Genomic DNA, 27068 nt, shown 5'->3' with positions numbered 1-27068 from the left:
GCACACCTGGCACCTATCATGATCATGCTCATAATGGTTGTGTTCACACAACAACTTATGCATCTCAACTAAGGATTGCCTTATGTCATTCACATAAAGGACTTTGTATTTTCCAGGGCACCCCTGAACCATATTAATAGATGCTTTCCCATGCTCGGGCAATGGGTTCTTCTTTACATTCAGGCCTACGTCCTCGAAGAATAGTATCCCACTCCTCACAAGGTCCTACACCTTGGTCTTCAATGGATAGCAATTCTCAACATCATGTCCTAGAGCACCAGAATGATATACACAATGGAGTTCAGGCTTGTACCACCATTGAGGATTGGCTGGAACATCAGGAGGATCACGAGGAGTTATCAGCTTCCTATCGATCAAGGAAGGATAAAGCTCGATATAAGTCATCGGAATCGGGTCAAAAGTCACCCTCTTCCTCTCATAGTTGATGGTGTTGGTGTTGTTAGTGTTGCGGGGCTGGTAAGCCTCTTGTTGTTAACGATGTTATTGTTGTTGTGGTTGTTGTTGATGAACTTCTCTGAAAGCAGGTGCTATATGAGCCACCTGGTGTTGGTTGACAGTTGGACGTACATCCTTCCTCCTCATAGAGGGCCTTCTTTTAACATGAGAGGACACAACATGAGTCTCTCCCTCTTTCTTCCTAGCAAAGCCTCTATGCTTCTTTATTGAGGAACCATCATCTCGAGATAAACGTCCTTCACGGACCCCTTTCTCTAGTCTCATTCCCATATTCACCATTTCGGTGAAGTCTGAGGGAGCACTAGCAATCATTCTCTCATAATAGAAAGATCCCAAAGTCTTCAGGAAGATCTTTGTCATCTCCTTCTCTTCCAGGGGTGGCACTATCTGAGCTACCAGTTCTTGCCATCTCTGGGCGTATTCCTTGAATGTCTCCTTATCCTTCTGGGACATTGCCCTCAATTGGTCCCTGTCTGGAGCCATATCCATATTATATTTATACTGCTTTACAAAGGCCTCGCCTAAATCATTGAAAATGCGGATGCTTGCACTCTTCAGCCCCATATACCACCGGAGCGCAACACCTGTCAGGCTATCTTGAAAGTAGTGAATCAGCAGTTGGTCGTTGTCAGTTTGTGTTGATATCTTGCGAGCATACATCACAAGATGGCTGAGTGGACATGTATTTCCCTTATACTTCTCAAAGTCAGGCACTTTGGATTTAATAGGGATCTTCACGTTGGGCACCAGGCACAACTCAGCAACACTTTTCCCAAAGAGGTCCTTACCCCTCAAAGTCTTCAGTTCCTTGCGTAGCTCAAAGAATTGATCTTTCATTTCATCCATCTTCTCATATACGTCTGGGCCCTCAGATGGCTCGGAATGATAAATGGTATCTTCTACACGGGGAAGAGTGTGCACAACAGGAGGTGGCACAGACAGGACTGAGCTAGATGTCGGCATAGAAGCAAGGGTAGGAGCAAAACCCTCTGGTATGAAGTTGGATGGCATTCCCCAAGGGAATCCAACTGGTATAGTAGAAGCGAAATGGGCTGTTGCAGCAGGCACTGTTGAAGTAGTTACCTCAGAAATGACCGTCCTCGCGGGAGGAGTTGCAGGAGTTGGTGAAGCTTGACTTTGCGCGGCCAGAACTGACTCCATCATTGCAGTCAGCCTAGCGATCTCTTCCTTCAGGTCCCTGTTCTCTTGCTCGAGATATTCCATTATCTTCAGATGATTTGCTCTGGTATTATACCGATGCGTCAGCTTGTCTTCAAAATAAATGAAAAGCAAAGAGTTAGACCACTGATCAAGAGCTCGGAACAAAACCTGCTTATGCATATGATGCATGCAATACTTGTGCATATGACTTGTTTTTAAATCCGAGGAACTTTTTAGAGATCTATTTGCAAATATTTGGAAAATATTGATCTTTTAAGACATATACGGAATACTCATAGCAATAATATTTGGAAACTTTTTACACCAAAGAAGTAGTACAATTTTGGTAACCAAATACAATACAAGAGGAAAGGAGAATAAACATCCTATGGAGCCCTAGAAGCAATCATCCAAAGCCTTCGAGATCGGAAGATAAGTTGCACGAAGCCTCTTCACCTCTCTCTCATAAGTTGCTTCCATATCGGTTTTCCCTTTGGCAAACTGATCATACTTCCTCTTCCAAAATCTGGACGAGTGAGGAAGAAGAGAAGTAACCACATCATCAGGCTCATCAATAACCTGATGCTCTAGAAACTCTATCACTGCATCCTTATCTCTGAGTTGTTGAAGAAGTTCCTCATGCTCACGAACCCATGCACGCGAACGGTCTTCGTCTCTCAACTCCTCTACTCCTTGATTAGGGAGGGTTGAAGGCCCAACCATAACCATAAGAGTAGGTCTCGGATATTCATAAGGCATATGATACTCAAGATCTTTCCTCCTCACCCAAGCGGTGTAAGGTTCCAAAGCGACACAATTCTTCGGACCAAGCTCAACCCTCCCTTTCCTATGAACTTTGCGCCAGGCGCGGACCATCCTATCCTTCAAGTTTTGGGGATCTTTACCCTCTTGAAAGAACAATCCTTCCAACAAAATGTTGTTAGGTTTATCCTTTAAGGGGAACCCAAGCTGACGGCGAGCCAAAGCAGGGTTGTAGTTAATTCCACCATATGTACCAAGAAGAGGTACATTGGAGAACTCACCACAAGAGTCAATAATCTGAACACCATCATAAACACGGTTATACCAAGAGATATCATCATTAGTGAGAGACATAAGTCTCGTGGACCATCGTAGACATCCCTTGTTCTTCTTGAAGGCAAGCGTCTGAGGCAAGTGCGAAATAAACCACTTGTACAATAGAGGCAGACAACACACAATGGAACCACCACCCTTTGCATTCCTCATATGCAAAGAGAAATAAGTGTCACCCAACAGAGTCGGAACGGGATTAAGAGAAGAGAAAATCCTAATAGCGTTCAGATCCACGAAGTTGTCGATGTTAGGAAATAACACTAGCCCATAGATGAGGAGTACAAATATGGCTTCAAAAGCTTCCTTACTCATGGCCTTCCCAAACAAGGTAGCTTTGGCAATTAGAAAATCAGATGGGAGACATTGAATTCCACCTTTGGTAGTCATATTAGCAACAATATCAGATACATCCATATGAAGCATGTCAGCAATATCTTGGGAAGATGAAATCTTCTCTAAACCACTGAACGGCAACTGGTCAAGAATAGGTATACCCACATGATAAGCATACTCCTCAAGTGTAGGCACAAGCTGGAAATCCGGAAAAGTGAAGCACCGATATAGAGGATCGTAGAACTGCACCAACACACTCATCAGACCCTCATCCACCTTGGAAGAAAGAATAGATAGAAGCTTCCCATGGCGAGCTTTGAACTCCAAGGGCTATAATAAATAAGATGCCAAACTCCTTAACTCTTTCAAGTTGGGTTGTCTGAAACTGTACTTCTTTGTATTCCTTCTTTGCTTATCCATGTCTGAAAATTTGCAAATAGACCTCTTAAGTTCCTTGAAAATCTTTATTGTGGATGACATGAATGCGAATGAATGCATGAATGCATGGATGCAACAATCACACTCAAGGATCAAGCAAGTCACACCACACAAAGGTCACGGGATGGCTCAAGTTATCGTTAATATCAATCATCCATTTTGGTGGATTATGGTTTACACCTTATCAACACCCAAGTTCCATTGATATTAAGGATATACAAGAATGTATCAACCGCGAATCAAGGGTTTATTGAGAGTCACGAGCATGAAGTCTTGGTTAAGAACCACCCAAACAGGAGTGTACTATGGTTAAACCTGACAATCATGTTCTAAAAAGGTCCTCATAGTCATCATCTCATCTTTCAGATATTATCGGATAAAACAACTACTCGTATTCCAAAAATATTCTCAAGAGAGACTCTTATGAGTCTAGTATCGCATAATAATCGTATCAAATCTTACACTTGAACGACCTTCGCACTACATCCTAAAATAGGCCAAGATGGGCTAGGTATCTAAGGTCCTTGGCTTCTAAGGTTTATATTGGAAAGAGTAATGCCTAACCACGACTACTCGTGTGACATTATTGATCCCAACAAGACCTCCACCAAGTGAATGAACTTGCAAGTTAACTTGTTAAGGAATAACTCCACACAAGTCAACAAGACTATGCCATTCTCCTATCATAAGTGCACTCGAGTTCGGGTATAGAACTCATCTCACAAGAAACCACCAAGCATACAAGCAATTAATATATCAAGCAATTCATACATTACAAACAATACAGTCATCCCAAATTTGCACAAAAATATGTCACCAATAAATATAAACCTATAACACACATAAGTTAAAAGTAGGCTAAACCCACTAGAGAGTTGTCTCCCCAGCAGAGTCGCCACTTTTCTGTAGCGGGGTTTTTGTTACCTTTAGGTTTATTGACTAAACCAAAAGTAAACATACAATTCGAGTCGCCACCGCACCTTTATTTGTCCAAAGGAAAGGCTAAAAAGCGAACAAATGCCAAGGTAAGAAGTTTTTCAAATCAAAAACTAATAAAAATGTCAGAGATCTAGGTAAGGGGGTTGGTTATGAAATGGGAAGGTTTTACGCACCCAAAACATCCTTAGTACTCTAAGGGAACCCTTTTTGCAAATATGTGTTGTAGGTTGGTATTTGTGAAAAGATTTGAGCAAACGATTGGAGCGATGAGAAGAGAATAGATTATATTTACAAATTTTGTTGTTTGAATGGATGAACCCATTGCCTACGTACCATCACAAAGGTAGGATCAAAACCTCGTAGTTCAGGGTAAAAATCACAAAGATTGGTGAATTGGTTTGATCAAAAGCCTTAAGGTCTTTTGTTATCTAAGGGAGAAAACTCAACCTAAACCAACAATCCACCATGTGAGGAAAGCTTCAACATACTAGTGAGGGGTTAACCCTATAATAAGTATGGAAGACTTATAATCCAATCACTAAGGATAAGGTGAGATTTACATCAACCACTATGATAACTCAAACCTATGACTAATGTTTATGAAAAGGTTTTAACAAAGGTGGCCATTGGAACCACAAAATCAACTTGAAGTGATTTACAAGTTAGATTTATTTACAAAATAAGGTCAAAGTTGGATTAATGTTTATTCACAACGAGTATTTATGAAAAGAGTTTGAAAAGTCAAAGGCATAAGGCCTAGGTTTCTAATTTAAAACAAAGTCAAAGTTTTGAAGAAAAGATTTTTGGCTTGGGTTAGAGTGGGGAGAAGAAGAGAAGGGCTAGTCCTAAAGCATACAAAGATAAGAAAGAAAAGATAAACCCTTGGAGTTCCTTTTCTTGAAATCATAGAGATGATTCAAGATTCTCTTTTCCTTTGGACTTAGCACACAATCAAGCAATCAAACAATTTGGATTCAAGCTCCTAGGATCTCCATTTGACTTGTCTCTCTAAACTTGGCTACTCATGACAATGGTCATCTTTTCACTATCTCAAGATGGAATCCCTATCACGCAAGAACAAAGATCAAAAAGTTCACCACACAATAAGAGGAATGGACAAAGAATAGGCTTGGATGAGAAGTACTTTAAGATCAATCTTTGAAATTAGCATTCTAAAGACATGAGGCCTAGTTACTCTTCAACAAATTTAGCATTCTAAAGGCATGAGGCCTAGTTGCTCTTGAACTCCTTTAAGCATAGGTATGTCCTAATTCTAAGTCCTTTCTCCTTTTTGTATTAGGTTCACACAAAATAAAGACAAAGCAATCACAAGACAACAATATATTTATATACAATAATGAACTCAAATGAGCAAAAGAAAAATGACATAGACATAAAATATGTGCTCAAATGAGCAAAACGAAAAGCAATATGAATAGATGAGCAAGAAATAAATGGCATTAAAAGTAAAGGGCAAGAAATTAAATGTTCAAATTAAAGTTAGTAATTAGTGAAGTTATGTTAGTTTGTCATAAGACAATGTAGCGCTATGTTAAGCAATCGTAAGTGGACTAATGTAGTAGTCACACCTATCTGAGGCCGGTCAATAAAACTATAGGCCAATAAACACAAGTTAGAGATCATGACTAGTAAGCCAAGCTCCACAAACTTGCCATGCCAAAACAAGAGGGGAAGGGTCTTGTATGGACTTTAGGTTATTTGCTTGACCAAGAAGCAACCTATCTTAGACACAAAACAACTCACTTGATCATGGATCAAGTTGAGTTTGGTTTGGATCAAAGAAGGTTAAACCTCTCATTTGTCAAGACCAACCATAAGACATTAACTCATTGGTTATTAATGAAAGAATGGGATGAAGATGAAAGGGAGGGAAAAGGAGGACAAGTATCAAATTCAATTGATCAAATGTGAACCAAGTCATCATCACTCAATGGCAAACAGAAAAGAAATGAAGGTTACAAGTCAACAAGTCAACCATAATTTTTTGGTATTTTTGAGTTAAAATAAAATACAAAATAAAAATAATCAAAATAAGGTCAAACCTCAAATTTAATTCAAATCAACTTCAACAAGTCCAATTAAATTCTCATAGGTCTAACATGGTCAAATAAACTTTGACAAATTTTCTCAACAATTTTGGAAATCAAAAACTATTTTAAAACAATTAAAAACAATAAAAAATAACACAGTATGAATTAAAATCTCAAATCAAATCAGAAATTGATGAGACTATTATTCATTGACTTAACATGGTCCATAGGTGTTAGGAACATATTTTTGGATTTTTCAAATATCATAAAGTATTTTAAAATGAATTAAAACTATTAAAAACCAAATAATTCACAAAAAATCTTAAATGAAATCACAAAAATATTTAAAAATCAAAATATGAAACTAGATTTTTCAAGAAATTTTTTGGAGTTGGTCTCATATTTTTGTGACTTCAAATAATTTTTTTATGAATTTTTAAAAATAAAAGGAATTAACTGAAATTAAAATGAAAATAGAAAAGATGAAAAATCCAGTGCAACAGGATCAACCTTATTAATTGACATGGCACAGATCAAGGGCTCAGAGGTGAGGACGCATGGTAGACATAATTCAAGCGCGCAGCATGTTGAATTAAAATAAGTAAACATAAGGAGTGGTCAAGATTATAACGTTGCATGGCAATCCAAGGGCTCGGAAGGCAACCACGTGGTGATGGTGGTGTAAACCACCATCTTCTCTGGTGAGATACCAGATTTCGACCACCACTTGCAGAGAAATTTTTTGTAACGAAAATGAAAAACAAGGACATCAAAATGAAGCTCAGGTGATGTACATCACCACTATATCCATGGATCTTTCCCACTCTTCCTATTTTGAGAGAAATGTGAGATGAAAGATCATGGTATATCAACTGCAAATGCACGAAATGAAGAATTGAGACCACCTCTGGCCTGCCTCAAGTGTGAGGACTTCAGAAAACCACACAAACCAAAGAAAACTACATTGAATTGCAAGATCTAGATCCAAAAAGTTTGAAGTTCTACCTATGAAATAGAGCTCTTAAAGCCACGAATTCTTCAAGATCTTGATCCCTTGCTACTCTGGAGATGTAATGGAGATGATAGGCTAAGGAATTGAGCTTTGAAAATCAATTAATGATGTTGAATTTAAAGCTTGGAAAAGAGAGAAAAATCTGAAAATTCCTTTGGTATTGGTTGGGATTTCAGTGCTGCAGTATTTCAGGTCTCCACAAGGTTACCAAATGAATGAGATTGAGTGCTTATTTATAGCTGAAGAGGGTTGAGTTCATGATTCCCTCGTGTGCATGGCAAATTTGAACTTTGGTGCATGGGCCTTTACAGGCGCATGTTAGGCCCAATGATGGGTGCTAAACCATGCTGAGATCAACTAAAATGGAATTGGACATGCAATTGTGATGTAATCAGCTTGCACATTAAGTTTCAACATGAAATGCAAAAATGAACATAGAGAAAGAACTATTCGAAACTCACCAATGGAAAGTCCAAAAAAGTAATGCGAGTAATGGTTGGAAAGATCTTGAAATAAGGAACAAAAGTCATGTTGGGAAAAAATTCATTTGGAATTTGAAAATTAATGAAAACTGGCTGTGAAAGTTTGGGCACAAAACATGTCTAGGTCATCCTTTGAAAATTTTCACCAAAAGCAAGCCTCTTCAAGCCCCTCTGTTTGCATGATGAAAGCCTCAAATGAAAAAACCTCCAACATAAAAGTTGTATGTATTTTCAAGATGATCAATTTAGACTCAAACTTTGCATCATTTGGATTTTCCATGAAAAAGTTATGGGCACTTGAAGTTAGGTACTTTTTCAAATTCAATGACTTGGGTCCAAGGTGACCTATAATGTTTTTTATTATCACATGTATTTATTTTAAGATTATGAAATTTTATACAACATAAAATTTTAAGTAGACATCTTAATATTTCCAATTCATTTTGTCTTACCTCAAAATCATAAAAATTAAGGAAGTTAGGTCCTTGGGAAGTTGACCAAAAATTAGGGTTTCAATCAAAATGACCTATAATGTTTTGAAATGATTGATGACTTTAAAAGATTAAAATGGATTTTTGATGAACATTAAAGTTGTTCATATGGTTATTAAGAATAGTTATTCTCTTGGGGTCATCTTCATTTGACAAACACATCAAAAGTTATATCTTAGTGGACCTCAGTTTAGTCAGATGACTTGACTGGTCAACTTTCCAAGGCCAAACTTCCAATCTTGATGAATGAATGATTGAGAATCCTCAAATAGACTCACATATGCATAAAATAATGAATGAAAGAACTTCCCTTGATTAAATTTTATCATAGGTTGAGGTTGCTTCATGGGCAAGGCACTGTCAAAGCACAATTCAAATTAGGGTTTCCTTGGGAAACAATCCTCAAGCCCTTTGGTTTATCTTGATCAAATTGGCAAATTGAGATACTTGGGAGACAGATATGATGATTAGGAACTTTGTGGACCATTGTCATGCTTTTTATCATCTTCATCTAGCCATATCATTGAGCTTAGGAGCCTCCTAGGAGCATGGGAGCACATGATCACTTGAGCTTCAAAACAAAAAGAGTTAGTGACATATTTTTGTGCTTTTGGTTAGTAAACAAAATAAGAAAAACAATAATATATAATACAAGCATGCTTGGTAGTCTCAAACCACTCACACAAGTCTCATACTTAGGGTTAAGGAGCCAAGCATGCTATGATCCTTGAGGCAATGCACTGAGCAATGATATGATGCCATGAGGGATCTTAGGGTCAAAATTAGGGTCTTACAATACCCTTCAAGGGTCATATTTTGAAAAAATGATTTGGGAGTACCACCTCGGGATTCTCAGACTTGGTCATTGCCGGCGAGCGAATTGAGAATGACTTGAAGATCGACAAGATACAAGACACAACAGTTGCGGCTAGTGGAGCGAAGAAGCCTCATTCCGGATTCTCAAAGAAGAAGGAAGGATAGACCAGCGCAATCACTAAAGGGGGAGATGGAGGTTACCAAATGCCATACGATCCGGTGGCAGCAGTAACACCTAACCCATATCCGCAACCAGCGTATGTCATTCCAACTGGTCCTCCAGCGATGCAATATTAGCAGCCCTACGCTCCTCAGCAACTGGTTGCTCCGCAACAACAGAACTACTATCAGCAGGGTAGACAAGGACCAAGAAGGCCTCCCATAAGGTTTGATCCAGTTCCCATGCCGTATGGTCTCCTGCTAGCTCATTTGCTCAAAGATTCGCAGGTCCAACTGAGAGAAGCTAAGGCTCCTCCTGTACCTCTTCCTCCTGGGTATGACATGAACGTCAGTTGCGAGTATCACTCTGGGACGCGGGGGCACTCGATCGAGAATTGCAATGTCTTCAAGCACAAAGTACAAGACTTGATTTACTCAAAAGCAATATCATTCAAGCCAGTTGTTCCAAACAACCCCGTGCATGCAAGTACATCTACAGCGTCGTAGTCAGAGCAACAGTAGATTTAAAGGATTGGTATCTGTGGAATTGTCTCGTCGGCTCTTTCCAAAATCAAGACCTCAAGCAGTGGGAGAATAAAGCAGATCATTTCAGCAATTTCTGGTTCAATCATGTTCATGTGTGATTTTCTCGATTGTCATTTGTAACATTCATTTGTAATAAACTCGTTTGTTTTTGAATAATAATGACATTGAAATGAATATGCATGTTTTGAATAGACCCATTCGTGTCCACTCATACTTTATCTTATCAATATTTGAATATTGGTTTTTGAGGAGGATGATGAAATTAAAAACACGAATTCACTGCTCGTACGCTTTTGAATAAAACCTTGCTGATGATGTAAGGCATTGTTTCAAATCCCAAACACCGGAGATATAAGGAAGATAATCCCTAGTCAACCCCTTCGAGCCAAGGAGTGGGAGTTTCTTTCTTAAATATAAAACCCTTAATCTCAAACCGGGGCAGGGTAGCCGTCAGTCAGTTTGACCAAGTGTTCAAACTTCAAAAGAGGAGTGTCCTATCTGAGGATCAACCATATCTTATCCCTTATAAGAGGTCGGAAACCACCAAATTCCAAATGGTTGTCCCTCACCCACAGAGGCACGAGGCGGTCACAACCCATTCAAATCAATGGACAGACGTCACACGATTTGTTTCAGCAAAAGGAAACAAAGAAAGAACGAGAAAACAAAAACAAAAAGAAAGAAAGCCCGCTAAGTCGAAAGCTCGAAAACGAGTGACTTAGGCCAAATTTAGGGCATCCATGTGGATTGTAAATCTGAACCGATCCAGCAAAAGTAGGAAAATCAAAAAATCTGCATAAGAGGAATCAAAAGAAAATCCTCAGCAAGAGCAAAGTCGTGTGGCTACCAAACCAAATAGAAGGTGCATGACTGCCACACCAAGAACCTCTGGGGTTCATTAACTTTCACTCCCAAGTCCCTTTTGGAAGAAGAGCGTTTGTTTCAAACTAGTTAAACGTAAGACTAGAGAACATCACGAAGAGCGGGTGGGTTAGGTTAGGTTAGGTTCGAGCCTTATATCCTTTCTTTCAAAAACCGTGAACCAGACCATGTTACAACCCTCAAAAGACCTAATTAAAGCAAAGGTTTATTTCGAAGGCGTAATATAGTCAGAACGATTGTGTTAAAACTGACTCCTCATCAATTTACTCATATGTGTTGATATTGATATGTGACATTCGTTATCAATGATACATTCATTAAATGTCAGAATTTCAGTGAGCATGTTTGGATTTCAAAACTGCACAAAAATGACATTGCATTATCATTTCAAGAATGGACTTGTCTTACTCGTGAGTAAGCACCTGACATCAAGAGATCTGCCACAATGAAAGAACTTGATGGTTCTAAACGCCTGAGACCTCCGTTGAGCAGGGGAAAGCCACTTCTCTTTTGATCACATCAATCAGAATGTCTGAAGACTCTGCCGAGCAGAAAGACAAACTGCTTCGAGATCTCGTCGATCAGAGGCAGTCACGTCGAGAAATCTCTACAAGATTCAGTCAATTTGAAGTAGTCGGGGCGAGATTCAATCAATCTCTCTGAAGATCAGTGAATCAGGGGCATTCCCTCAAAAATCAGCCAACCAGAGGCAAAGTTACTTCAAGGCTCGTACTTGGGCAGGCCACCCCAAGAGCACAAGAAGTCAATCTCCCTAAGATGGTTAATCAGAGGAATGTGGTTCCCATACACTAGGGCAGATCTGATGGTGACAATCCATGACGAAGTTGCTTCTTAACCTGCGATTAGGGCAATCCTTGCAGATACCCAACAACTTGGGGCAAGACGATCCAAAGAGAGAAAGGTTCTCTCCCTACCTGAGAAGGCATTTCCGGATCTATCCCGGGGCATCCGCATGTCTACGTCAGGTCCATTCTCCAGCAACAGTAGAAGTCAGATGTCGGTAAGTCATGCGAGACGGAACCCACCCTCCATAAATTAGAATCCTTGTAACCCAAAAAAACATCCTCAACATTTATTGCACCGTACCCAAGATTGGGGCATTCGTAGATCCTCATATCATTGCATCAATCTGTCATGCATAATTCATATCATTTCATTCATACATATTATCCAACATTTCACACATCTCTCTAACAAGGAAGAATCAAGCCCAAAGCTCTCTTGGCGTTGTTCAACTGCCCATTTTCGTTAGCATCTTTCCATAATCCACTCCGTTGGCATTACATAATAGAAAACAAATGACCTTTTTTGACCCTTGTAAAGCTCCTAGTCGGCAACCCCGACAGGATTGTTCGAAGTTGTTCCTTTTTTGCTTACCTGCTGTAAGCCTATTGCCTCCTTCATGGAGATGATTTCATTGAGATAACTCTCCTTTCGTGAGTTTATTTTGTTGCTTGGTGCACGAAATCACGTCTCCCCCTCGTTGCCTTTTGCACGAGAAGGGTTGTCTCTATCAAGACTTTGCCTTTTGATTTGTTTCAAAATACCCAATGTAGGTTTGGTGAGTCCCGAGAAGGGTAACCATATTTCGAAAACTTCATCCCCGTCGTTGTGCCTGTGGGACCCTTTGAGGTTTTCGTATCTACAGCAAAGTGCCCAATTGACATAGCCTGCCAAAGCCCATACCTTGTTTGGCAAACATCTTGCAAAGTCCAATTCTCATTGGCAAGACCCTTATCTCTCAAATTAGAAAGACCAATCAAGCAACAATCGTCGGTGTCTATCACTTTTTCAATACCCGTCAGTATGGATCTCCCTTCGCTCGTCAGCGTCTATCACCTTTTTTTTCGGTACCCTTCGGTATTGATATCTCTCTTCCCCAACCGCAGAGTTATAGATAATCACCCTTTACTCAGTTTTAGATTCCATTACCTCTGACCCCAGAGTTGAGAGACTATCCTATACCCAATCTTAGAGTTGATGTCAGTTTCCACTCCAACCTACGAGTTGTTGCTTCTTCCTTCTTTCCAGCCTCGAAGTTGTTGTCTATTTCTCTTATTCCCGACCTCAAAGTTGTTGTCTACTCCTTTCATATCTGACCTCAGAGTTATGTGTTTCCCCTTTCCAACCTCAGAGTTGTATGTTTCCTCTTTTCCAACCTCAGTGTTATCGCCCTTTTGCAGCCTCAGTGTTGTTATCCCCTTTCCAACCTCAGAGTTGTATGTTTCCTCTTTTCCAACCTCAGTGTTGTCGCCCTTTTGCAGCCTCAGTGTTGTTATCATTTTCCAGCCTCAAAGTTGTTGTCACTTTTCTCATTAACCAACCTCAGAGTTGTTGTCACTTTTCTCATTAACCAACCTCAGATTTATATGTTCACCTTTCCTTATCCCAGCCCCAGAGTTGATGGTAACCTTTCTTATTTACAGCCTCAGAGTTGTTTCTCATTTTTCCAACCGTAGTGTTGTCGTCCCTTTTTCAACCGCAGTGTTGTAGTCTCTTTTTCCAACCATAGTGTTGTCGTCCCTTTTTCCAACCGCAGTGTTGCAGTCCCTTTTTCCAACCGCAATATTGTCGCCCCTTTTTCAACCCCAATGTTGTCGTTCCCTTTTTCCAACCGTAGTGTTGTCAACCGCGGTGTTGCAGTCCCTTTTTCCAACCGCAGTGTTGTCGCCCCTTTTCCAACCCCAGTGTTGTCGTCCCCTTTTTCCAACCACAATGTTGTCGTCCCTTTTTCCAATCGCAGTGTTGTCGCCCCTTTTCCAACCACAGTGTTGTCGTCCCTTTTTCCAACCGTAGTGTTGCCAACTGCAGTGTTGCAATCCCTTTTTCCAACCGTAATGTTGTAGCCCTTTTTCCAACCGCAGTGTTATAGCCCCTTTTCCAACCACAATGTTGTAGCCCTTTTTCCAACCGCGGTGTTGTCGTCCCTTTTTCCAACAGCAGTGTTGTCATCCCTTTTTCCAACCGCAATGTTGCTATCCCTTTTCCAACCACAGTGTTGTAGCCCCCTTTTCAACCTCAGAGTTGTCGTTGCTTATCATATTACCCTAACCTCAGAGTTGTATGTTGCCTTTCCTTATCCCGAACTCAGAGTTGTTGTTCCTTTTCCAACCTCAGAGTTGTTGTTAGAGTTATTCTTTACCGTGTATTCTCCCAACCTCGGAGTTGAGTATCTGCTTGTTTCCAACCTCGAAGTTGACGTTTACCATTTTTTGCTCCCGACCTCAGAATTGGGCAGTTACATTTTTTCAACTTCGGAGTAGGGGTCTCTCTTTCTAGCCTCAGAGCTTAGGACCTAATTGTTTCCAACCTTAGGGTTGACGATCACCTTTTTTCGACCCCAGAGTTGAGTACCTACCTTTTTACACTTCAGAGTGAAAGTACCGTGTTACACCCCAACCTCAGAGTTGTATGTCTATCTTTCCCCGACTTCAGAGCTGAATAGTTATCTTTCTTCAGCCTCAGAGTTGAACGACTGCCTTTTTCCAATCTTAGAGTTGACGACTACCTTTTATCCCTAGCCTCAGAGCGGAATGGCTACCTTTTTCCCAACTTTCGATCTGTTGTATCATTTTCTTATTCTCCAATCTCAGAGTTGATGACTACAAACCCAACCTCCGAGTTGACACCTACTACCTTTGTTCCCGACCTTAGGGTCGATGTCCATCATTATACCCAACCTCAGAGTTGATGCCTACCCTGTCTCCAGTCTCAGAACCGATGTTGATCACCATTTGTTTCCAACCACAGAGTTGAGAAGGTCTAGCTTTACCCCAGTCACAGTATGGAGGTCGGAATGTTTCGATCCACAGCAATCAGTGTTGTTTTTGCTTCTGTCCCCAACCTCAGAGTTGACAACCCACTACTTACTTCCTAATTCGCCTACTGTCGTCTCAGTAAGGTCGTCCGTAATCCTGAATCCTGGGATTCACCTGGCAAACCATCCAAAAAGAGAACAATTACCAAGAAGATATCTCCCAGCGGAAAGTTCTTTCTCGATCCCTTCAAAACAAAACAAAACTTATTAGTAGAGATAAAATAAAAAATAATCAATCATACTACATTAGCATATTGCATATGTCATGCATATCTAACCCCTCACATATCCATTTACCAAATGACACTCCTATTCCCAGCAACTGCCCTGCGCAAAGACATGTTTGTTCTCCCATATATCTCAGTGAAGAAGACTTCCTTGTGACCTATCTTCACAATGCTTTCCATTTGTTCATGACGGGAAAATTTCCTGTTATTCAAGTATTTAATCATCTCCTACCTTGATTGCTTGGAAGTCATTGCTATCCATACATTCAGGTCCGAGAAGATTAAATAGGGGCAGCTGTCATACCCAAAAATTCGCCTTACCCCTCACAATGATCATTTAGGTCACTAAACCCAGACATTTACATATCATCTTCATCCATACATTTCATTTGAATAAGCATGGTTCAACACAAGGAGACACGTGGCCTGAATTCATGTGTTTCTGGTGCATGAGTGACTCGATTTTCATTCATTTGATTATGGTTCAATTCGATTTACAAGTCGCGTCAATTGGATTCATCAATCCGTTGCATATGCATTCATCATTTTATCATAGCATCATAATCATTATCCAAATTGATTTTAATTTCAAATTAATTTTAACTCCAAATTAGTTCTAAAGTTCAATCGATTTTTGAAGTCCATGTTGATTTCAATTCAAAGGTGATTTTGGAGGTTAAAGTTAATTTTCGAAGTTCAAATTAATTTTGGATATCATTTTGATAGTATTTGCCAACTTGTTTGTTAGAAGTTGTTATTTTATTTTTAGTTGGTTTGTGACAAGTCGAACTAACTTTTAGGTTTATATCGTTTTAATCTTCTTTTTTCCTATGGGCCATGATTGTTAATTAGTTAAGCCCATTCATCCTTTTTTATGTTAAAAAATCCATTTTTTGGTAGGCCCAATTGCAAGGCCATGATCCGCTTTGGTTATCCAATAACTATCCATGTACAAACCAAATATCCACTTGGCCAATTTCATATCCCATTATCCAAATCCATGTCCATATCACTCTAAGCATTATCCATTCAATAAGCAAAAAAATCATTTTTACAATTTCTAAATAAAAAATCCAATGTTAATACATAATCCTTCTTTCCTTTAATCCATTAAACCGTTTTAAAAGCCAATATCCATGTATCCATAATTAATTTACTAATCTAGTTTTGTCATGTTTCCACTTCTAACTGGTATCCTGCAGCAAACATAATCCAGGAGGCCAAAAGCTACATTCCAAATGCAGCTAAAAAGCTGCAAAATGCAAAGTACAAAGTTGCACAAACAGCTACCAACAAGTCAATACGGCAACGAAAGCCAACACAGTGTAAGAAAAGGAAACACGCCAAAACTTAAGCCAACATAGTGTAAGAAATTTAAACGCCAAATGCAGCTCAGAGCTAAGCCGCAAGCTAAATCCAAAACCAACTACAATGCAGCACAACAAGCCACCAAGCTGCTATCCACAAGCGAAAAGGTTGAAAAGTCCACACGTCAAAAGCCAACGTCGAAGCGCCGAAACGATAACGAGCCACCAACTGCTAAAATACCTGCATAAACTAAAAACGACATCATGAGAACAATCCACGCACAACTACAAAGAGCCACCGACATTAAGCCAAGCCACAGATGAACGTCGGGCAAATGTGAGCCTGCATAAAACGCGTAACAAGCAACACATACAAAGGCAACAACACCAAAACGGCAACTAAAAAGCAAAAACGTAGAAACTCATCCAAATCCATTGCAACATAACTCTATAAAGTCCATTGGATTGGCCTTGAAGCGGGGGTCGTCGCTCTCAATTCTGCAGTATATAACAAATTCTCATACACAATGAATCTTGGACATTCTTCTGTAATCATCAACAACCTCTAACCGAATCCTCCACCATTCTCTACCCCTCACGCACCAACCCACTTCGCCACTTCTCATTCAGAAAACCAGAAAAACTCCCTCTAGTTTCTACACACCTTGGTCAACAGAGAGGCTTTCGGTGTACACTTTTGCTCAACCGGAGGAAGGAACCGCAAAATCGGAAACCGCCGACGTGAATTCCACCGAACGATCATGGATCATAATAACATCAAAAAGAAGGTCAAATAGGCGAGATATCAAGGTACCAAAGTGTAGTTCAACGTCGTCAACGATTCCCTCGCTGCTGCCGTCGTAGGTAAGCTATTTTCTTCCCTGCGTATTGATTGTTTCTTGCACTGTGGTGAGACTTGAGAGTTGTGGTGTGGACCGCGGTTGAGGCGTTCCTCTCTTTGAATCGAAGTTTGTTTCGCTCTATCAAAAAGCCGAGTCACATTAGATTTAGGAAGAGCTTGCGTTTAGCTTTAGGTAGGAGAAGTAGAATAAGAATGGCTCGAGGTGAAGGCAAGTGGTGCCTTGTCACGATTCACGGAGAGAGGAACTCAAGTAGATCTTGAGTTCACCACCGTCGTCTTTCTTCAGTTCGTTGTGAATTCATTGCAGCTTTGTCGCTGAGCGCGATGTGTGGTGAGGACTTAAGGAGGTTAGTGGAGGATTCAGGTGGAGGTGGTCAGAGCGGGTAGTTTGGTAGGGAGATCGTGGTGGTTCGCTTGCCGCCGGCAGAGAGCACCAGCGCGGCGGAGCTGTTACGACTCCGGCGATGTGAATTTTGAGCAGGGAAGCGTGAGTGAGAGCTTGAGATGTATGTTGAGGTTAATCCCTCCGTGTTGTTTTCTCATTACCTTGGGCTCCTAGGTCCACTCACTTTTCTCTTGGCACCACCCAAGCAAATTCATTATGGAACTCCCTTATCCCATTGAACACCCCATGCGTTTGGGCCTATCTCCTAAGGCCCATTATGTTGTGTTGTTTATTAGCCCATTTCTTTGTTTTTGGTGGTTAACTATTAGATTAATAACAATTAGGATAATTGTTTAGGATTAATTGTGTTAACTGTGTAGAACGGATTTTGTTTAGAATTTAATTAGAATTGATTTTGATTAGAAGTTTAATAAGATTAATTGTGTTGACTGTTTAGAATTTAATTAGGATAATTTTGTTTAGAATTAAATTCTTGATAATTGGTGATAAGTGTTTGAATTTTAGAATTTCATTTGATAATTGTTTTAATTTTAGAAATTTATTTGATAGTTGTGTTTTCTTGAATATTTTCTACTTTGATCTAATTTCTAACAATTAACTTCTAACATCTAACCTTTAATTTCCGCATTTTAATTTCCGCTCATAACATTTAATTTTTGCCATTTACCTTATGCAATTTTATTTTTGCTACATCATTGTACATTCTTCATTCATCTCATTCTAAAAATGACTAAAAAAGGGATAAGACTTGAAAAATACAAAAAAAACAAGATAACTCCCTTAGCATGTAATAGACTTTGGATAATGGACTTAGAGACTCATTAGGATCCTTTGCAAAAAGCCTTGGACAATCATTCAACCCAAACATGGAAAGGAGCATTCAAGATTTAAGACAAATTGTAATCCTTTACTTGCTTTCTAGTTTTGGACACAATTGCACGCACAAGGCTTTCTCTCGGGCTACCTGACAATGAGATATTTTATTTCCTGCACTCCCTTGTACCTTACATGTACCCCCTTCCCCTTTATCGTGTACACATTTACTCGCTTTCTTTTATTGCTTGATTATATACTCCTTAGGCATTAGGAACGTTCACTTTTTCGAAATCAAGAATCAAACGCTTGATCCAACGTCAAGCGGTCTCTTTTCAAATCAAACCAATAAACAAACCCTTGATCCAACTTCAAGCGGTCTCTTTCTCAAATCAAACTCAAAAACACAATAAATGGCGATTAGGATTGTACGTCACGAGCCTTAAGTGATAAAGAAGGGATGAGACTGGAGCTTTCCTACACTAATTCTGAATGCTTCGAACACAAGACGTTTGGCTTGACCGTTTGAGGTATTCACCTTTATCCATAGTCTTTAGTGCAATCCGAAATCAATAACACTTTCTCAAAACCTAAAAACAATCCAACTCAGTCAAACCTTTTGTTTGAGCCTTAGGGCAACATGACCGCAAACCCTTCTTCAAGGTAATAAAATCAACAAAACAAACACAAACAATTTCAAAACCACGAACTACGAAGGCTCTGATTTCTTACTTTAACAAGTGGGCATACGTATGCACGAGGATCCATTCCTTGGCGAGCACACTAATTTAAAATCTACCTCCACTCCGGAAACCTTTGGTAAGCAAACATTCAATAAACAATACACATGTAAGCGCAAACATCCTAGATGGTTCCCATGGAATACCATGGATGTGAGAGGTGCTAATACATTCCCATTGCATAACCGACTTCCGAACCTGTTCGTGGTTGCGACGACCACACTTTGGGGTTTTCTCGATATTTTTCCTTTCCTTTGGAATAAATAAAAACCGATGGCGACTCTGTGTTTTTCGCGTAGCGATAGATATGCATGTCATAAGCATGACCTTGTATGGTTTTGATGATTTGGTTTTTATGTAGGCCTGTTATGTAGTATGTAGTAGCAATTTTTATTCAAATTTTGCTTGCTATGATATGTTATGTTGCATTGATGTATGCTTGGATTTCGCTTGAGGTTTTATGGCATTATATGTGTTTATGAATTTCATGTCATGGCTTGGATCTATAATAGGTTAGAAAGGCTATGCTTAGGCTTTGATGTATGACTGTTGTGTCTAGGTGATGGTGCATTTGAACTGTTATTCAGTTATGTATCATGAAAATGCAGTTTGTGTGGTTACATCGTGTTTATGTGTTTCTCAAGGATCCACGGTCATTGTGTATTGTTTGGATGAACTCACATTGTACTTGAATGACCATGGATTATTTTATTTTATGAATTTTCATGGCTTGGCTAATGTATATTCATGATGCATATTGGTTTTTGGATGGAAATATGACTTACTTTATGGTTGATGTGCATGGTTTATGTATGCATTAGTTTTGGAACCATTTATATTTCTGCAATATGATTATGAGGTATTGAAGTATGTAGGTTTTGATGAAGGCGATGGTTGATGCAACACGTATAAGTTTGGGTCATTAGACGAGGCTTGGTCAGGGTCATGGAGTATGCATTATGGACATGAAGCATATTTGGTTGTACTTGAAGGTAAACAAGAATCATTGATCATGATTATTGGTGAAGTGGAGGGTCATGACGAAGATGAAGAAGGACATGTATAGGGAAAGTCAAACTTTGGTCAACTGTTTGACAAAAAAATCAACAAGTGACCAAAAGTCAACTATAGGTCAAACATAGGCTTTTCCATGTAACTTCAATTATGAGTTCTGTAAAGTATTTGGGGCATTTTTAATATGAACTTTGGCCTTGTATGGTTGATGTTTTACCTTGTAACTTATTCTTCAAGTAATGAAACTTTTCCCTCCACTTTGTAAATTTTGAATTTGAAACTTCCTTTTGAATGCTTTGAACATCAAGATCAAATATCCAATTGAAATCTAAATATATTTCAATGAAAGCAATAATGAACAAATTAATATGACTTGGTCAACAAAAAGTCAACCTTCCATGGTTGACTTTGTTGACCAAGTCAACTCTTGTATGAATGTGTTCCATTTCTCCTTCTTTTCTTTTCCAAAGATGTACCAAAATGTATCATGATCCATCTTGAATAAGAAGTCCCAGATGAATGAAGTCACAAGTCAATCTTCAAATTTTGAATTTGACCAACCAGTCAACTTCAACACTATAGTCCACAAGTTTGTTTCGCAAATACACACAACAAGAAATCTACTCCATGAAGATTAATAACATCTTTTTGCATGATTCAACATCTTATACCAAATGGAGAATCAATAAGTCATCTGATCAAATTATCCATATCCAAGTATTGAGACACCAAAATAATACGAATCCTTTGAACCAATAATGTTACATGTAAGTGCGAGTGCAAATGAATGATTCTAAAAAATGAATGATTGGGGTAAATGTATGCAGAGATGAATTGGAGGCCATGAGTCAGATAAAATTAAAAAAAAAGGTATGGAAAATTTTGGGATATGACACCTATACTAACAAGATGCATCTTCTTTTTGGTAGCCTAACAAATACGAACTCCATAGTTAAACATGCTTTACTTGGAGTAATATTTGGATGAGTGGCCTTTTAGGAAGTTTTTAGGAAAGTATGCGGGTAAGGATAAAGTATGATAAAAAGACACGTGTTAGTTTGTGGGATCAATCGGTAATCCTGGAAGTAGTCTGGGGTGTTACAAGGGGGTTGTTGAATAGACAATTAAAAATCCCTTCTTGTTGACTTTTAAAATCAGATTAAGCGAGCGAAAACAAATATGGTGAAAACTTTGTTTTTAAGTTTTTAAGCTATTGGAAAAAGATTTTTATAATACACACATAAATGATGGTTGAACTTCAAACGAGTTGTTTGCCGCACTTAATAATGAATCAAATAAAGCAATTCTAATTACAATTCTTGCAGAATCATCAATAAAATTTTATTATTTAGAAAGTCAATACTAATCAAACCTAAAATAATACAAATTAAGACTATGAATATGATAAACCTAAGAAGAGTGCAATTATAGAGTAAACCACAATTCTAATAGCTAACACAATCATATAAGAAATCTAAAGGATAGAAAGATAAGGTGATAATACACTAGGATTTATAATGGTTCGATGATATCGTCATCGCAGACACCTAATCCAGTTTTTGACAGTAAACCGTCAAAAAATTGTATCTTTCATTATGATGATTGATTTAGGTTCATGTTACAACAATTCAATGAAACAAAAGATAAACCTTCCTAATCCAAGTTATCCTTTTCCTTGCTTATTGGTTGAACTTGTGTTCAACTAGTTACCACCACTATTATGTTTGGTCTTCACCTGAATCTTAATCTCCAATCTTTGATGAACTTTAATCTTGACAATTTATCGATCTTCACTAAATCTCGAATTCCAAGCCTTGGATCCTATTCTTCAACAAATTGATAAATACACAGGAAAAACTCCACAACAATGGAAAATAGTTCATCAAATTGATTCACACTTTCCTTGAATCAATTCAAGTGAGTCAACTACTTTGAATCAAATCACAAATATGGTTGAATCGATTTAAATACATTTTTCACTTTGAATTGAGTCACACATGCCTTAAATTGAGTTATAAAGGGTTAACTTTTGTCAACACTTCAAAATTGCATGGAAAACCTATTTTGAGTGAATATGGAACATTATTTATATCATCTATATTTCCCTTGCCTACCTTAATACTAAGGACATAGTCGTTGAATCTTTTGAGTGAAAAAATTAGTTTGTTCAACTTGTTCCGTTATGCATTGACTTATCCCCTAAAGACCAATGGATGTCATTTGGGGTGAACTTTGTCTGACCTCAATCAACATTAGACGATTGTTATGTCGTTGAATAAACTATAATTGCCTATAAAGTACCATCATGAGATTTATAAGGATATCATTGGTTTCTTGGTTGATGGGTGAGATCTCGGGGATCTCCACACCTTGATGAGAAACCCCTATTAACCATCCTTAGGTGAGAATTTGTAAGAGGAGGAAAAAATGACCACACCGTCCTGTTATGACTAGGGTTTCCTTACGACTTCACTAGCCAAAGTGTGTTACAATCAAAGGTTTCTAGCGATTTCAGCCTCAACTCGTTTTTTTTCTTCCTATGTTCACTATCACATCAGAGACAGTGGAAACATTGAGCACGATTCCCACTGACATAGCCAAATGATCTAAATGGTTCTAAAAAATTTGAGTGACAATGATGAACGTCTTGACGACATGCATTGTTTGTTATTCCAATTCGTTGGGGTGTTCCTATAAACACTTAGATGATCAAATTAGTAGAAGTCATGAGTAAAAAGTTTAAGGCATAAAGTAATATTTATTTGAGTATGAGTTGTTAGTTAAATTTTATGGTAGGAGTATAAAATTTAGAAGTCATAGAACCTTCTTATGGACAACTTTCTATAATGATATATTTCAAAAGATCTTGTGAATCTTATCATTTAATACTCTCGAGATTCCAATCATTCGTGATCGAGTGCGCCCTTAGGGCGTGTCTGTTCTCTAATCTATTTTACTTTGTTTAGACTTAAGTGACCCGATTTCGTGCAGACCGGGCTTTAGCCCATTTCAGAACCATTATGTTTATCTTTTTTTCCCCGCCAAAAATGAATTATTTTTTAGATTATATTTAAAATACAAAGTTGTTATTTTTTTCAATGTGCTGATGATTCTAAGTTAGGCAGGGGATACACTAGTAGAATTTTGTACATTATTTTTAACTAACTAGAACACTATGAAGTACTCAACAATTCATATGCTTTAAAGTGGATAAAAAATCCATAATGTATTATTACGTTGTCAATTCATATAAATAAATAGAATTTCTTATCCCACTATATGGGATGGAAAAATACCCTATAAAAATAAAAAATATCCCTTAAATTCCGGAGATACATCTCTAGACGCACCCTGCAACACTTTTATGACCCACCAAACAAGTGCCACCCAAGATTAACACAAAATATTATTTCAGAGATGCACTTTCGGGTACTTGCAACAAATATATTGATAGTTGAGCAATCTAGTGAATTTTTTGGAAATGCATCTATGGAGGTTTGAGGTGGAATATTAAAATTCCAATGGTCTTTGCATGTCTGATATTTCTGGAGATGCATCTCCGAAATAAATTGATAAAACACTCATCTATATGATCACACAACAATACTTGTTTTATACTCCAAACCCTTACCAAAAACCCTTCCATTCTCAATCCATATTTTCACTCCAAATCTTCTGTTTCATCACATCAAATAGAGCAAAAGAAATTGGAATTACATGTAAAGATCATTTATTTTAAGCCTCATTGTTATGTGGAATACATTTTTCCATTTCAAAATAAAAGTTCTGATCGAGTTGGAATCAACGATTTCAAGATCGATTGACGATATTGTGAAGATGTTAAAACGTCCATCTGAATATTGAAACGCAATATTTCATTTTACGTTGACATCGTCTATGTAATGCTGATTTTATGTTATGATGCTAAATTTAGTTTTTCAGAATACGACTTTCTAATTTTCTACTTCTGTTTTTGATTCATAATTTTACGGAAATGGATCTACAAACATATTTTAAAGATGCATCTACGGATTAACAAAATACCTCTCCTAAAACATTGTTCAAAATTGATAAATGTTGCGTGTGCTTGAAGGTGTTAGAAGATAAATATCTAAAATATAGAGATATTTTAGTATTTTCACAATAGTAATATATGAATTAAGAAATTTCCTAAATAAATGATATTACTGATGCGGGCCTCCGATTTGAACTTAAGGTCCAGCCCACACTAAAATACGCAAAACTTGCTGTTCCGCCCACACTCTTTCACAAAACCCTAATTTGTGGATCGCCATTTCACTTCACTGCTTATATATTCGAACCTATAGCCTCCATCCTTAACCAGTCTCTTCTCCTTCACTTTCAAATTACAAATTGAAAATTAAAGTCATTATTAGGGTTCGTTAGGATTTCTGATTTCCGGATCTTAATTTCTGTAAGATTTCCCCTTGATTTTTTTTCCTTCTGTTTTTCTGTTTGTGTATTTGATGTTGAATATTGTGCGGTGATGATACTATTGTGGACTAGAGTTTCTGATTTGGGAATCTTCACCCATAATTTGATTACAAACCCTTGGCTGTCTGAGCACACTTAGTTGACTTTGTCTCTGTTCTTATTTTCAATTAATTTTTAATCAATGTTTTTTCATTTTCTTCTGTTTTATCGCTTTGAAAATTAATTAGGCTTATGATGATAATATAATTTAATCTTAGCGGATTTCAGTGAGATTTTTAATCAAGGATCTGATTGTTACACACACTGAGGCCTTTTTTCAATACTATTGTGGTTATTATTTTCTCTATATTTATTTGTGTTGTTGATCATGTACTCTTACTGGAACAATTAATCTCTATATTTATCGGTGCTATGATGAGATAAAAACACCAAGGAAGTGTTTTATGGGCAGTGGTTTCGCCGTGAGCCTTATTTCAAAACGACTTCTCCTTCCACTGAGCACTTTCTATAGTTTCTTGTTTTTTTAGTGATTAATTAAATGGCGTCCATTTACCAATTCTGAAGGATAAATTGTTCCTTTCAGTGTAATGGCTCGGACGCCAGATCGATTTTGTGGTGATCCTGATTCATGGTTTTTATTCAATGCCATTGGGTCTTGGAAACGCCTCATACATATTTTTTATTAAAATATTTTCAGATTCGTAAGGATTACTGTTTTTCTTAATATGTATGTACGTTTTGATCGGTTTTTCTAAAATTTAGCTAACCCATGTTTTTGTGATGCACTTGTCCACAAGAGTAAATGTAGGATCTTGAATATGTTGATTATTACTTAGTCGTCTCCCAAAGTATTAATTCCTTTTTATCTCTCCTTTTGTCATGCAAGAAATAAATAAAAACGTAAATTAGCTTTAATGTTCTTCTATGTTTGATTTAAATATTGGTGCTCTATTTTTACACATTAATGTTTCAAATTGTAGATAAGTGGTTTAAACCTAGAGATCCTCGAGTAATCCTTTCTGTAAAATCATACTGATTTGAATGTAGTTTATTTATTAAATCCTACCAATTCCTTTTTTTCAATTGATATCTGCTACACCAGATTTAGACTATTTTACATGATAAAATAATGAATATCATTAACAAAATTTACTAATTTATATTTATGAAAACAATAAATTATTAATTATAGTAGTTGTTCTATATAAGCAATTTCTTCAAAGTCCTACATTTGAGTAAAAAATTTAGCACACAAGCAAGCTCAATTATTATTCTGTCTTTTGAGCCATGTGCTAATTTGTTGTTATGATCCCTCGTGTATTGCTTTTCAAAGCAACTTCATCCATATGGCCTGTGTTAATTTCTAAAAATCTCTTACAATTCATAATTATGGCCCGTGTTAATTTCTATTAATCTACTACAATTGTATTTTCTGCTTTGCGATAACAAATCCAATTCCTAATGTTGAGCAAACTATGAAGTGTATCTTGTCGCAGAGAAAAGGAAAGGAAATGGGAGGAACCAGAGGGCAAAAGCTTTCTGGAATGCAAAAGCAAGTACTTAGTTTATATAGAGGATTTCTACGTGCAGCACGTTCCAAATCTGTGGAGAAATGCTGCAAGATAGAATCTGTAGTATGTCTAGAGTTTTGTCGCAATTCCAAGGAAGTGGATCGGAAGAATTTTCAATACATTGAATATTTACTTCGCCGAGGTCATAAACAGCTTGATCAACTTCGGAACTCTGGTACCACTGGCTTATCTTCTTTGCAACTTGATTTTTCAAAGTGAAACTTTAATACATTTTTTACAAAGATCTTGTCAATTTGATATTCATAAATAACTTTGTATTGAGATGTTTGCCTTTTATACAGAAAAATAAATAATCTAGATGATGTGTTCTTTCCTTTTGATTATGTTGTTTATGGTTTATTTATTTTTAAAATAATGTTTTACTTGTTATTGCTGCTAAGCTAATTCGTCATCGCTCTGAGCCATTAGCCAGTATTCATGTGCTCTATCGTATATTTAAAATTTATGTTGCCAAGTTTATTAAATTTTATCAAATATTAATTAGGCTTATGGTGATATTATATGTTAATCTTAGCGGATTTCGGTGAGATTTTTAATCGAGAATCTTATTGTTACACACATTGAGGCCTTTTTTCAATGCCATTATTGTTATGATTTTGATTATAATCTCTACTCAATTTCATTTGTGATGATGACTATTTATTCTAACCAAACCAGTTGATAATCTTTATCGGTGCAACAATGAGATAAAAACACCAAGGAATAGTTTATTTGATAATCATCCATATGGCCTGTGTTAATTTCTATTAATCTCCTACGATTCATCAACATGGCCTGTGTTAATTTCTAATAATCTCCTACAATTGAATTCGCCATGTCGTAGCTTGACATGGAGTTTACTGTATCTTAATTTCTACAGATGTCTCCATTACTAATTTTCAACCTGTTTTAAGTCTCTTATCAGCATATTCAACCATATTCAAAATTATTAT

The 27068-nt window shown here is 37.6% G+C and overlaps 1 protein-coding gene, 1 long non-coding RNA gene and 5 other non-coding genes across 9 annotated transcripts in view; 6 read left to right on the top strand and 1 right to left on the bottom strand.

Moving 5' to 3' along the window:
* The window catches only part of LOC127106356 (uncharacterized), a 39499-nt gene extending 21611 nt beyond the window's left edge, over nt 1–17888 (bottom strand). Inside the window, exon 1 of the long non-coding RNA XR_007795343.1 lies at nt 16818–17888. This is a non-coding gene — a long non-coding RNA (uncharacterized LOC127106356). The remainder of the gene's footprint in view (nt 1–16817) is intronic.
* Nucleotides 17889–24331: 6443 nt separating this feature from the next.
* On the top strand, nt 24332–26454 carry LOC127105151 (succinate dehydrogenase assembly factor 1, mitochondrial). Of its 3 annotated transcripts, none has more exons than XM_051042308.1 (2): nt 24332–24524; nt 26041–26454. In XM_051042308.1, exon 2 carries the CDS (start codon nt 26056–26058, stop codon nt 26332–26334), a length of 279 nt encoding a protein of 92 aa, XP_050898265.1. In that variant the 5' UTR covers nt 24332–24524; nt 26041–26055; the 3' UTR covers nt 26335–26454. The 3 variants fall into 3 exon arrangements, with proteins under 3 accessions (XP_050898265.1, XP_050898263.1, XP_050898264.1); XM_051042307.1 differs by having other exon boundaries at nt 24343–24524; nt 26026–26454; XM_051042306.1 differs by having other exon boundaries at nt 24333–26454.
* Nucleotides 24585–24681, top strand: LOC127109567 (small nucleolar RNA Z157/R69/R10). The gene has a single exon (XR_007796841.1). It is a non-coding gene; the product is annotated as a small nucleolar RNA Z157/R69/R10 (small nucleolar RNA).
* On the top strand, nt 24770–24856 carry LOC127109576 (small nucleolar RNA R11/Z151). Its single transcript, XR_007796850.1, has one exon. It is a non-coding gene; the product is annotated as a small nucleolar RNA R11/Z151 (small nucleolar RNA).
* Nucleotides 24950–25047, top strand: LOC127109585 (small nucleolar RNA Z152/R70/R12). Its single transcript, XR_007796859.1, has one exon. It is a non-coding gene; the product is annotated as a small nucleolar RNA Z152/R70/R12 (small nucleolar RNA).
* On the top strand, nt 25096–25220 carry LOC127109599 (small nucleolar RNA snoR80). The gene has a single exon (XR_007796872.1). It is a non-coding gene; the product is annotated as a small nucleolar RNA snoR80 (small nucleolar RNA).
* Nucleotides 26455–26618: 164 nt separating the features above from the next.
* On the top strand, nt 26619–26705 carry LOC127109582 (small nucleolar RNA R11/Z151). Its single transcript, XR_007796856.1, has one exon. It is a non-coding gene; the product is annotated as a small nucleolar RNA R11/Z151 (small nucleolar RNA).
* The last annotated feature ends 363 nt before the right edge of the window (nt 26706–27068 follow it).

Source organism: Lathyrus oleraceus, chromosome 7 (assembly GCF_024323335.1).
Source record: "Lathyrus oleraceus cultivar Zhongwan6 chromosome 7, CAAS_Psat_ZW6_1.0, whole genome shotgun sequence".
NCBI lineage: Eukaryota > Viridiplantae > Streptophyta > Magnoliopsida > Fabales > Fabaceae > Lathyrus > Lathyrus oleraceus.
This window is presented reverse-complemented; position numbering and strand designations above follow the sequence as displayed.